General features: G+C 44.8%; 1 protein-coding gene across 1 annotated transcript in view; it reads left to right on the top strand.

Annotated features, from left to right (window-relative positions):
• The window catches only part of LOC8035700 (unconventional myosin-Va), an 81307-nt gene extending 69567 nt beyond the window's left edge, over window positions 1–11740 (top strand). Inside the window, exons 33-38 of the mRNA XM_029988006.3 lie at window positions 1329–1479; window positions 2151–2293; window positions 7552–7623; window positions 8897–8982; window positions 9341–9512; window positions 10177–11740. Of these exons, the coding sequence (XP_029843866.2) occupies window positions 1329–1479; window positions 2151–2293; window positions 7552–7623; window positions 8897–8982; window positions 9341–9512; window positions 10177–10428 (876 nt within the window). The 3' untranslated portion in view covers window positions 10429–11740. The remainder of the gene's footprint in view (window positions 1–1328; window positions 1480–2150; window positions 2294–7551; window positions 7624–8896; window positions 8983–9340; window positions 9513–10176) is intronic.
• The last annotated feature ends 1663 nt before the right edge of the window (window positions 11741–13403 follow it).

Here is a 13403-nt window from a genome sequence, read left to right on the forward strand (position 1 = left end):
ATGCTCATGTACGAACGCAAAACCCCACTCTCCTCGTCGTTCCTCACGCATACATGCCAAATGTGGCAAGGCTCTCTCGCTCCCCCCCCCCCCCCCAGTGATCTTGTGGGTTTTTCGGAACAGTGGCGGCCTACTGGGGGGGCTGAAAAACCCATGTGATCATTGGGAGAGTGCTCTCCACCTCCCCATCGTTCCTGCTACATCCATGTACCCTCCGGCGACGCTCTCCCTTCCTTTCCCCAACCCCCGTCCGGCAGCCGCCAATGCGAAATACCCATATGGTTGCGCTGTGCGGACACTCTCCCCTCCCTCCCTACTGGTCCCGATATTACGTTCTTGTATGCTCTCCGCACCTCTACAGAAGAGCTTGTGTACATACTTCCGCTTCTTCCACAGCCGCCTCGGTGGCTCCGAGGCGAGAGCGACGGCCTACGGATCCCCAGGTGGCGGGTTTGAATCCCGACCGAGGTGCCCGCAATATGACGGAGGCTTATTGCGGAGAAGGCAACCGAGCTTTCGGTTGCACGTCAAAAGATCCCCAGGTGGTCCAAATTAATCCTCAGTCCTCCGCTGGGGCGTGCCAGATGCCCGTCGTAGGTTTGGCACGTAAAACCCCCAAATTTGACTTTAACTTTGACCGCTTCTTCCACCGCAGGGGGCAGTCACGGGTGCCGCCGTGTTCTAAAAGTGTATCAGGAAAAAAAATGTGTCTGTCCTTTTTTTAACACATGCAACATCTCGCACAGTCACTCTACCGAAGCACACATATCCTCATGCACGTCTCCTATGTCAATTTCATTGAAAGCAAAGAACCCATTGCAAACATTGGAGGCTAATCACCTTCAACATGCCTTTGCTCAACGCAGCAGCTACCACTGTCAGTCAGAGCACACTTTGTGTGGTTGTTTGCAATTTTTTTCAGAACTAGGTGCAGAAGTTGTGAGTATCAAAATTAGTACAGGAAAACATGTCTAAAATACCACACACTTTTCTTTTTTTTCCAGTGTGTTTAAAAGAATGGATTATGGAAGGTTCCATTTGGTGTCACTTAAAGTTCTTTTGAATTGTTTCATCATGACCCCTTGAAACGATGAAAACAGCTGGGGCAGGAACTGGCATCCGGGTGTTTTTGCTCATGCGTTCTGTGGCACATATTAGTTTCAAACTGAGTGATTGAAAGGAAAGGCTTCTCGAGGCAATTATCGTGAGCAGTAAACTTTTGTCAATGTTCAGACAACAGTCTTTGTTACACTGTTATTTTAAAGCTCCTGTGTCAATAAACTTTTTGCACTAATGCTCGCTATTCTTTTCCTCCGTTGCACATGCAGCAATTTCAGGTGGAGAACACGCCAAAGCAGAACGAACAGTGTCTGCGCAACTTCGACCTGTCCCAGTATAGGCAGGTGATGAGTGACATTGCCGTCTGGATCCACCAAGCTGTCATCAAAAGCATGGAGGAGAAAGTACAGCCCCTCATCGGTAGGCTTTGCTTGATTCACTAGAGCCCAACCAAGGGTGGAAAGAGTAGGGGTAAGAGTTGCAAACCAGGCAATAATTTGCAGGTGGAGCTGTCATATTTGCTGGGCCGGTGGTTTGTTGGTTTATGTAATTTGCAGGTGGCTTATTTGTTTATGGAGAATGTTTGGTCAGTTTCAAAGATGCTTGATCTGAATTTATTTGAGGCCAAACCACTATTTCTCTAAGTAAACTCGTGGTGGAAGGGAAATATTTAGTGCTTGAATGCATGGCCAAAAACTGGCATATTTTCTTTTATATAAATACTACTTACAGGCATGCAAATTACTTTTTATATAATGCGGTGAATTTTGTGTCTTTTCAGCTGTCTCTTGTGTGATCTAAATCTTCATAAAATCACCCCAAGCCTTACCTCCTGTTTGTGATACCTTGATTTAAACCAGGGACTAGCTTGTTGCATCAAAATGGGCCAGCACCTCATGTGACAGTGTCACTAGAAGCGCTGCCCAGTGCTTGAATATGGCTTGGACACATGGACATTAGCTCCCATACGCTTCTCTTCATGTGTCTTTGCAAAGGAATGTTCCCCTTCGCTAACAATATGAACTGCCTGATGCACATTGCTTGGTCAGCTGGGAGCATATATCAATGCCCAATTTCTTAACGAAATGCAGTGCCTGCTGTGTTGGAACACGAAGCCATTGCTGGTATCTCTGGGAACAAACCGTGTGGCATGAGGAGCCGCGCTTCCAGCCTGGCACGTGACCTGGAGTCTCCTGTTGATCCTCAACATGCCCTGGACGTACTGCTGAAGGAGGTCTGTGGCTTTGTCATTTTGCTTGTGCCACAGCAGGCACTGACCTTCCTTTACCATTTGTAGAGTGCTGTAGTCATGTCCGCTTTCCCACTTTGCTTACGCTACAGCGTTACCTTCCTTTGCATTTGCAGAAAGTTTTCTTTAGGCAAAGCTTTGCTGCTTTTACATGTGTGTTCAAGTTCTATGAATAATGCTGCCCACTCCAGCCTAAAATGAACATTTTAACACAGAGTATGTTAAAATGTTCATTTCTGGCTGGATTTTATGGAAAAGTGTACTGCTCGAATGTGACGAAAAGGGTTAAACGCGGGCCAAGGCAACATAAGCGCTTAAAGCATATAGAAGTCATAATTAGTCATAATAATTCATACGTAAGCATAACTAGGAACAAACAATCCAAACCTGAGAGATTCACCAAGGAGCTCAACTGGAATCGAACCCCAGACCGTGCAATCTGCAGTCTGACATCCCTGCTCAAAGCCACAACTACAGCAAGTCCCCTCCCCCCACCCTTCCCACCTTCCCACAAAAGGAATTTGCAATCTTTTGTTAATTGCGAAAATAAATTATGTGTTACCAAACACTTATTCTCCGCCCAAAGGTAGCACTAGAGGTCCGGACCAGATGCCAAGGTTTTAGTACGAAGCATTATCTTATTCAAAAGTTATGATTTTGTGAAACTTTAAATGAGAAAATGTGGCCCTTTTTCACCTGTTTTTGGTTTCTGGCGCTGTAGAAGGTCATATATCCAAGAGCTTTGTCAACTGCCATTTTCCCATTGAAACTTTCAGAAAAATGCTTATACTATTGAATAAGGTAACGGTTAGTGCTGAAAGTTTGGCATCCGGTTCAGACCTCAGGTGCTACATTTGGGTTGAGAATGAGCGTTTGTTGATGCATACCGTAAAATACCGTAAGAACGCCCACCCAAAATGTAGAGATAAATGGTGAAAAACATGGGGTGGGCTATCTTTGGGGATGCTGTAGCAAAACTTTATTAAAAATTATAAGCGCCGGGCACCCGCTACAAACCACGTAACGAGGGAACCGCAGATTGCAGACACGGCAAATTTGCGTTTCACAATGCGATAAACTCTCGCGAATTTCCTACGAACTCCTGTGTCACGGGAAAGGATACCGCGAGTGGCTGATGCAGCAGATTCACATTTGATGGTGCGAAAGACTCGTGGAAACCTGCCGAGAACTCTCATCTCACGAAAACGGATATCGCAGACGCAGCAGATTCAAGTTTCGTGGTGCAGTAAAGACTCAAGAACCCGCTACAATCTTGCTTGTCATGGAAACCCGTGACGTTTTTGTCCGCGATTGCGCAAGCAGATTGCAGACAAAAACAGGGTAATACGCTACATACTCGCATGTCGCGTAAACAAATACTTCATATCGCGGACGCAAGTTTGATATCGCGCGCGCAGATCGCGGACAAAAACACGGGAATTCGCTACGAACTCGGGAACGGATACCGCAAATCGCGAACGCAGCAGATTCGCATTTCACGATGCAATATACACGCGGGAACGACTCGCACATTACGGGAGTTGATATCGTGCGCGCAGATCGCAGGCAAAAACGCGGGAACCCGCTATGAACTCGCTTCTCGGACGCATCGTTACCGCAGATTGCGCCGTTGATACGCGATTCCCGTCGGACATTGCTTGACGTGCAACAGAAATCTGGGGGTGGGTTACGTTTCGGAATTTTTATGTTACAGTTAGCCAGGAAAACGGGATGGGCGATCTCTCGGGGGAGGGCGCCGTTACGTTGGTTTCACGGTAGTTTATTTTTGTGGTGTAAAAAACCGTGAATTTTTCTTTGGGGACACCCTGTGGATGAATTAGAGCGCAAGCAACTGGACTAAGTAAGACTGGCTGCCGGGAGTCGCTTACGGTAGCACACGACTGCCCACGGCAAGTGATACGTAGTAGAGCATACTTAGATCAGCATACTTAGTCCACAGTTTAAAATTGGAAGTGAGTTATGCTTAGCTCACAGCAGTGACATGGCCATTGAGGAAGGCTTATTTCAGCGCCCCCCCCCCCCCCCCCCCTCCTAAAATCCAACAGGCTTTATAATATACACATGCATTTGGACTCCCACCCCACACCTGAAATCACAACACCCCCCCCCCCCCCCCCTCTCCCGGAAAAAAAAAAATATAATAAAAAATCTGGTTTACAGTTCCATGCATGCTTATTTTGCAGGGGACCGTCGGTGGCGGTTCATATTTAGACAAGCGTTCTTAGTTCGCAGGCGTCCAGTGGTAGCGATTGATACTTAGTCCACCTTACTTAGTCTGCAGGCGATCTTTGGAGGCAGCTTAAACTCGGTCCAGCAAACTTAACCCGCAGACAGTTGGTGGCAATTCATACTTAGTCCACAGTTGACCGTCGGCATGTGCACCTGGTTTTCAACGAAGCTTAGCTCCCTGCGTGGATTCATGACACCAAGGGGTGAATCGTTATGTACCAAGGGATAGCGCAGCAAGCATATGACAACAGAACTTCAGACAAAAATCAATCTATAGAGTAAAGGGTGCGAGAAACGTCCTCCTCTCATGATTAACTTGTTGCCGCAAGGGCTCCTAAAAATCCAAGAGTACTAAGAATACCTACAGGCACCCACCAAAGATCGGAAGCCAAGGGAAACTTCTCATTAAAACATGCTCGTTAGACACTTCGCTTCTGAAGAAGTTTAAACTTGTCTTGAACCCAGAGATCACAGGTGTGTGTTGTGTGTGCAACCCATCCGAAACCACCAAGTATAGAAAATCATAACACCTATATAATACATGCATGACACATTCTGTGTTCGCCGGGTTTATCAGAATGATCAAGTCAAGTTAAATTCTTGTATTTTTTGAGAACTGGTAATCATATTTAAGATGCCGCAATAGGGCCGTTTCACCATATTTTGGCTCACCATCTCGCAAAAGAAGCGCAGCAGTTGTTTCTTGAAACGTTCATTGGAGATATCACTTGTTTCTGCTAGTTCATAATACATGTTCAGCACCATCTATTATTTTTTTCTCACCTGCATGCTTGTAGTGTGCTCACCTCTCTGTAGTGACAAGAAGTGATGCAAAGCGTGTGACCATCAGTCATTGATCTTGCAGTATCTAGGTGGTGTTGGAATGAGTCTGATTAGTAAAATTTACAGCCTCTAGTGATGATTTTAAGATGAAATTCTTGCCAACTTCCATTTTTAATATTGGTGATGCGAATAAGCTTGAGAATTTGGTCTGCGTGTCGCAATAAGTACCATATTTACAGAATTGAAAGAAAAAAAATTGCAGTTGCATTTTACAGCAAACATGGGAGAACAACAGGGTATTTCTTTCAAAAGCCCAGCCTCTAGCACGCGCTTGATGCCTTCTGGCGTGCTTTGGCTGCGCATGCACGTATGAGATGTATCAGGTACCCAGGCGTTACCGATACTAGGAAGCTTATGCTGGAGGCAGGAGGTTTTTCAGCGGCCATTCCGAAGTGGCTCTTATAAGAAGTGCCGTCACCCCCGGGAGTCGGGCACATTATGCGCTGTTCACCAAATCGCTATCAATAACACTCGTTCGTGCAAATTTAAAAAAAAGAAGAAAAGGGGCCGCATCTCCACGTGGTGAATGATGTTGATTGGGGCGAAGCTCTGGTGGTACTGATGATACTGATTTTATTGTTCATAGGTAGTGCTGATGGTGCTGATTTGTTTTATTGCTCATAGGTAGTGCTGAGTTCCGGGTTGCGTTTAGACTTCATTATTACTGCTTTATGGTCGGTGAAATGCAGAGCCAGTGGTTCTTCAAGCGGATCAGCTTGGATCTGCTAGAAGCCGTGGGAATGCATCTCCATCGCTTAAGTCAACAGTCCATGTCAGAAAGAGAATGTGTAGTAGGGATCGTAGTTATATATGCACTTGAGCATTTGACCGCAGCGCCCTCTCGTCTATAAAGGTTGAGCCAATACATGCAAAATTTAACGCGATTATAGATACATTTAACCGCAACGCCCTCTCCTGTATAGATGTTGAGTGGCTACATGCAACGTTGGAGTGTAGCGTAGTGGTTAAGACGTCTGCCTCGTAAGCAAGCGGTCCTAAGTTCGAACCCCCGTGCGGTCGTACGTTTTTTTTTAAAAAGTGGGCCGATCCCGGAGGCAGTGCAATGGATGCGAGCACGGACGCCGGACGGACAAGGCTAGACCCTAAGGAGCTTCACCCCTAAAACTTGTAAAATGAGCGCGCAGAATAGCTTAGTGCTACAGGCACAGCCGGCTGAACTCGTATCAAGTCGAGGTGTTCTTGATATCACAATTGTTTTGTTTTTGTTGGCGGTGGGATGCTTTGGTTCAATTATAAGTCAACCCCCTCCACTTCAGATTTTTAAAAATTTTTAAATGGGTTGACCTACATTCGTGTAAATACAGTACTTGTCTTCTAAGCTGGGCTTACCCTTTGAGACCGATTTCTGTACTAGTTTAATTCTGTAAGGTCTTTCTGAATACCCCTATCCATGAGTAGTTGGAAGGGAAATTTGTTTTTATTGTACGAATTTCAGAAATGCTAGTACCAATCCGTAATGAAGCCTTGTTGGAAGATACTTTTTAATATTAAAGGGACACTGACAGATTATTTATGGTGGCCATGGTTTTTACTTGTACATGACATATGGGAGCCCAACCACCCAGAACACGATTTGCGGCTTGAAGTTTGTTTTGTTTCCACCCGAAAACCGCGCTCACGCTCACTCTTTCCTTCGTGGTCGTGTGCCGTTTTCTATGGTTTAGACACAACCACCAAAGATAATCAAAGCCATGGGTCATCGAAGGCGCACGCTCAATACTAAAACTAGACAAAAAAATATTTTACCCATTCTTTGTAGCTTATAAAAAATAAAAATGTTAATTGAAAAAAAAAAAAAAAGTTGCACAACTACGTGACTTTTAGAAACTTTCCCCTTCTCTATATTTCTTCTTTCTCCCCAGTCCGGTTTCGGTTTCGAGCAGTTGCACATTTTGACTTTATTAAAAATATATGCGACGCCGTATCAAAATATTGATTGGGTAGACTTCGGACACGATATTAAATCGCCTGGCACAAAAAATAAGAAAACAAATTTTGGGGGGGTGTCAGTATCCCTTTAATAAGATTAGACCGTTCAAAGGAGCACCATAAAGGCAGACAATCCAATCATTTATTTTTAATGGCCCTGCATGGATATCTCCTCTCACCAAAAACCATTCTTGTTACAGCTGAACAACTTCTACAAGGTTCTCCAGCTGCATGGAGTTGATCCAGAGCTCATCACGCAAGTTTTCAAGCAGGTGTGACAGTTTTCCTAAATTTTCGCTTATTCTTTTATGCTGCAAGGTTTTTTCTTAGACTGATAGTATGCTTTGAAAGAAGGCATCTTGCGATAACATTGTTTTCTTGATGCTGGTGTTTCGTAAAAGGTTTTCTTGCACTGAAAATGTACTTTGAAAACTCGCCGTCGTTTGTGTTTGTCTGGGTGCATCGTCTGCTTGCTGTGCCTGTTGGGAGGCGGCACCACTTATGCAACCCTCGCTAACTTGGATGTATGTGTTGTTGTCCATCTCTACCGTGGCAAGGGTGTTGGCCTCATTTTACGGTGACACCCGTTATTGTTGATGTCTGGGATCCTTGGTTGTGTTTTGTGTTGGGTTGTCATGGCACAAGATGTCACAGTCACATGACATCAAGCTGTCGCGTGATGTGATGTCCTGTGACCACGTCATGTGATGTCATTGCAATGTGTGACGTGTCATATGATGTCAGCATCGCATGATATCATGGTGTCACATCATATCACGTGATACCGTGACGTTTATTGGAGAAATGCCTGTGTGCAGAAGTCTGCTGCAGGGTGTATAGACCCTCGGCTCTTGCCGCAGCTAATTTGTACGGCAGATCAATCAACTGAGTTTTTTTTTACATGAGGGGAGGTATGCTTCGAAATTTCTCAATGTAAAAAGCACCACTATAGTCGGTGACAGTTTAAGGGTTCAGTGCGAAAGAAAGTAGGCAGGCCGAATGCTGGAGCGAGGGTTAATGTTTTCACCTCCTCTCCAGCAATCCATCCGCTTCCTCCTCCCCAGCCTTCCTTTCCCTCGCCCTGAACTTTTAACCTGTCACCGACTATAGAGCACTGCAGGCACCGATTTTTCCGCCCGATTTTGGAGCGTGCCCGAGGGCTGAAAACACCCTGTTTATGTGCAAGATAGCCTGTGCTGCCACATCCGATTCAGTAAGATGTGCGGCAACTAAACATTACTCTAGTTCTGCTCTTGATACTTGGCTGATGTAATAAGGCAGGTCAAGTTTACTCACTCTATGCATCACTCCGAGCCTGTGAAATTAACAACATGGTCGCTTTTTTCTTTGGTGAAATTGAAGTGAACGGAGAATGTTCCTCATGCAGTGTAAATGTTGTTGGGGGTAAAATGCTCTCACACATTTTCGTAGACTGTTTACAATGTTGGAGATTTTTTTAAAAAAATTATGTACCATATTAGTACCAACCTCTCGTCAGAGGACGTGCCCGTTCAAGAACCAATGTTTCTTTTCTTTCTGGTCCAGCTCTTCTATTTTGTCTGTGCGGGAGCCTTGAACAACTTGCTGTTACGCAAAGACATGTGCCACTGGTCGAAAGGCATGCAAATGAGGTACGAATATTTTCTACTTTGTCCAGAACTGCACGTGTGGTACATTTCTGTCCTCATAACAAATGTCCTACTTTAGTATAGGCACTGTTCTATTCAAATAAGATTGTTCGTTTTATTATCTGCCAAAGTAACTTGTGGGGAAAAATACAAAACTTCTATGTACGTAGATGCCTGCAGCGGTCACTTATTGGGCATCAGTCTAAAGTTCGAAGTGGCAAACTACAAAATACTTCTAGTTGTATGAATTGAACTTGACTGGATCAAATGCTACAAAATAATGTGTACAGTGTAAAGCCTGGCTTCAATATTCTGACTTTAAGTTTTCTAATTGACATGCCTGCCTTCCTCTGGCGAGCAGGTACAACCTGAGCCACCTGGAACAGTGGTGCCGTGACCAGAAGGTGTGCCAGGCAGAAGTGCTGGATACCCTACAGCCCATTGTGCAGGCCTCCCAGCTGCTGCAGGCCCGCAAAACCGACGAAGATGTTGCCAGCATCTGCGACATGTGTGACAAGCTCACCACCGCACAGGTGCTGCCACTGGCTTCCACGTGCCTCACTTGGCTTCTCACATTGGTTTTGTGCACTTGTTGCGGTGTTTTTATTGAAGAAAAGGGAGATATGTTTACAAAGCCTTGAGGCAGAACTTGGTTGGAATCAAGAGAAGAGTGTGATGATAGTATAACCAAGATGTAGGGTATGCACGGGCTCATCGTCATGATCACCAATGGTCATGCAGAGAGCATGCTGCCGGAGCTGTGCAAACCCCTTTGGGACGCTTCATAGTTGTACTTTGCAGTAGAGCCCATACAGAGAGCATTTCTGCACAAGGTCGATAACTCTTGCCTTATTCGCAAGATCCCTTCCATCGATCGCAATGATTGGCTGTCTGTGCACTCTGCGGGAAAGTGGGAGTGCAGGCTTTGTACATCAACAATATGGCTATTGCTCAAGTATAAATATGGTAACAATTTTGTTGAGAGGGTTCGGACACCACTTCGAAAAGCCTTCCACTCTACCAATAACTGCGAGGAAAATTTTAACGCTTTGGACTAGTGTTGTTTCACACTTACATGCCTTGAAAGCTTTCTTCTATGTTAGTGATGGAAAGAAGACTGTTTTCCCCTTCCCCGAGATGTACTTTTAGAAAGTGTTTACTTGTTGGTAAAATATTTTTGCTCTGTTCACGGCACAGATCACAAAGATCCTGAACCTGTACACCCCGGCGGACGACTACGAAGAGCGAGTCCCGGTGTCCTTCATTCGGAAGATCCAGGCCAAGCTGCAAGAGCGCAACCAGGAGACACTGCCGGTGTCCGACAACACCCTCCTGATGGACACCAAATTTGCCTTCCCCATCCGCTTCCCCTTCAACCCTTCCAGAATCCAACTCGAAGATGTCACCATTCCAGATGTTCTCAACCTCTCCGTGCTAAGGAAGATCTAAGTGGGGAAAAGAAAAAAAAAAGGGAAACTGTCTACCCATTATCTTCTTTTTTTATAACTTATTTTTGAGTGTAATTTATTTTGAATGACTTTTGTATGTGGCCCCTTGGATAGACAGTAAGCAGCTTCTATCTTTACTTAACTGTCACAATTTTATTTTCTTTCCTTAACATTGCTCACTTTTTTTCTTTGACGAAATCAACTTGAAGATGAGTCATAATGTTGAGATCATGCATGGCTTCACACCTATTTAGAAAGGCAGTGTCACAGTACAGACTCTTTCTGCTTGCCTGGAATGCTAAACACTGCACCTGATGAACCTGTGAAACTACTGTGCACGCAACGTGGCAGTTGTGGTTAACACTGCAATTGTTTTATCTGTGATTTATGGCTCCGTATATATATATAATATATATATACCGCATAATTGTATAGAAACTGATATACTTCTAGTGCTGTCTGTGAGATGAGAGAAGCAAATTTATATTTTGGTATGTTTTTCCCTTTTAAGAAATATATTTTACCTTGCCATTTTTGGTTTTTCAGATTCCAACTTTAAAAGAAGCTTTGACCAGTGCTTTTTCTGCCTGAATGCAACATTCCAGCTTTATTTATGAATATGTAAATGACTTATAATTTGCAGTGACTCGACTTTTTGCAAAATCGTTTTACAAAGTATTCGTAAAAGGGTCTTTGGCGAATGTGTGAAATATTCGGAAATTTGCAAAATATTAAGCACCGCAAATATATCATTGTTCACAGCGTACATTGCCTGTTTGTATTCCAATACAAAGTATTTTCGGGTAGCCGTTCACAATTCGACATTGGACTGAATTTGACCGGTTACAATTTTAACTTATTGTAGGGATTGATAGTAAAATAAAAAAATAATTAACGGGAGCATCTAAGTAATTAGTTCGACTTGAAGCATTGAAATATAAGGTTTTGAAATTTTACATTGGGGGTTATTCGGCGCTAAATTTAATTTATTGGTTATTGTTTTTTTTTTCTTCAGATATTTTTTTTTTCCCAAAACTATTGTATCCAAGTGTTATTCATTTATTATCATTGGGAAGTTTTGTATCATACACACATAGAATGAGTGCAGTCTTCACATACACTACACAGATGGTTACAAAATGGAAATATGGTTGATATTTCCTGCACCTATAAGCTGCCATGTTGTTGGAATTAGTGCAACTTGTTTAGAGGCTGATCTTACATGAGCACAAGATGCGCCAAATTTATACCACCTAATATTGTTAAAGTTGCTGTATATTAGTTTTCGAAATAAAGTAGGAAGTACAAGAGTGGACTACTTTTCATTCCGAATAAATGTCTTTGAAGACCCTAGAAATGTGTAGCAGTAAGTGTAGCATGTGATATAGGTAAAACACTGGCTTGTGTGTTTGAAGGGGTTATGAGGGATCTGTGGCCGAGTGGGCTAGCACACACCAGCTCGGAGCACGTGGAGCGAAAGCTTGGCTGCAGAGCCCAGGGATCTTGGGTTCAATCCCCACCCGTGCCCGTTTCGATCTGGATGAGCATCATCCCGGCGTGCGGTCGTGTATCACTACTGCGTGGTGCAAGTCTTTTAATGACCCCAGGCTAACGGCTGTACTGCACTGGCTAAATTTCTCATCTACAGCTGGGAGACAAGTTGCCCGTTGAGGCAGACTGAGTTCTAGCCTGCATAAACATATATACCCCAACTTTTTTTTAACGGGTCATGACCAGTGGCATTGCCAGGAATATTTTTCGGGGTGGGTGGCTGATGTAGCTGAAGTCCCTCTGGCTATGCTGCTCGTTAGGGGTCACATGGTTTATGACTTTGCCAACTTTAGCGCTTTGAGCTGAAAGTTGTGGTAAACACTGCTCATTCAAATTGAGGCAAATGCTAGTGTATCATTAAGTGCTCACTGTGTTTGTTTATGCATTTCAATGTGATTAATTAAAGGGACAGAAAAGAAGCTGGCAGTGGGAAAAGAGATGGGTAATCCTTTTGTGTATTTTGATGAGGGGCATGGTGTATGTTCAAGAGAGAATGCACTTTATTAATAGCCTAGTTTTGTTGCATGAAAGTTTAGACAGCAAAAAACTTAACCAAAAAAAAAAAAGCCATTTACAACTCCCTGTAACGCCGAATTTGAGCGCAGCTCTTGAGGAGGAGGAGGGAAGGGTACTGGGGGGATCAGTTGGCCTCGGAAGGGGGGGGGGGTCACGTGACCTGGGAGATCACGTGACCTCGGGAAAGGGGTCACGTGACGATGACGTCATCAGTGATTATGACAATGCCGATTACGTCATTGATATCCACATCGCCATCGTCATTATGACTGATGACGTCATCAGTGACGTCACTGATGACGTCATCGTCTTCGGGAGGAACTCTGAAGGACCTCGGGTTCCTTCGGGAGGGCCTCGGGAGGACCTCGGGCTCCTTCGGGAGGACCTCGGGCTCCTTCGGGAGGACCTCGGGTTCCTTCAGGAGGACCTAGGGGGGGTCACGTGACGATGACGTCATCAGTGATGATGACGATGACAATTCGGATGCCGATGACGTCATCAGTGACGTCGCTGATGACGTCATCAGTGACGATGACGATGGCGATGTGGATGCCAATGACTTCATCGGCATCCGCATCGTCATCATCACTGATGACGTCATCGTCACGTGACCCCTCCCCAGGACCTCGGGTTTCTTCGGGAGGACCTCGGAAGGACCTCGGGTTCCTTCGGGAGGACTTCGGAAGGACCTCGGGTTCCTTCGGGAGGACATAGGGAGGACCTCGGGTTCTTTTGGGAGGACCTAGGGGGGGGGGTGTCACGTGACGATGACGTCATCAGTGATGATGACGATGACGATGCGGTTGCCGATGAAGTCATTGGCATCTGCATCGCCATCGTCACTGATGACGTCATCAGTGACATCACTGATGACGTCATCGGCATCCGCATCGTCATCATCACGTGACC

This window comes from Ixodes scapularis, unplaced genomic scaffold (assembly GCF_016920785.2).
Source record: "Ixodes scapularis isolate PalLabHiFi unplaced genomic scaffold, ASM1692078v2 PGA_scaffold0__279_contigs__length_252992795, whole genome shotgun sequence".
Taxonomy (NCBI): Eukaryota; Metazoa; Arthropoda; class Arachnida; order Ixodida; family Ixodidae; genus Ixodes; species Ixodes scapularis.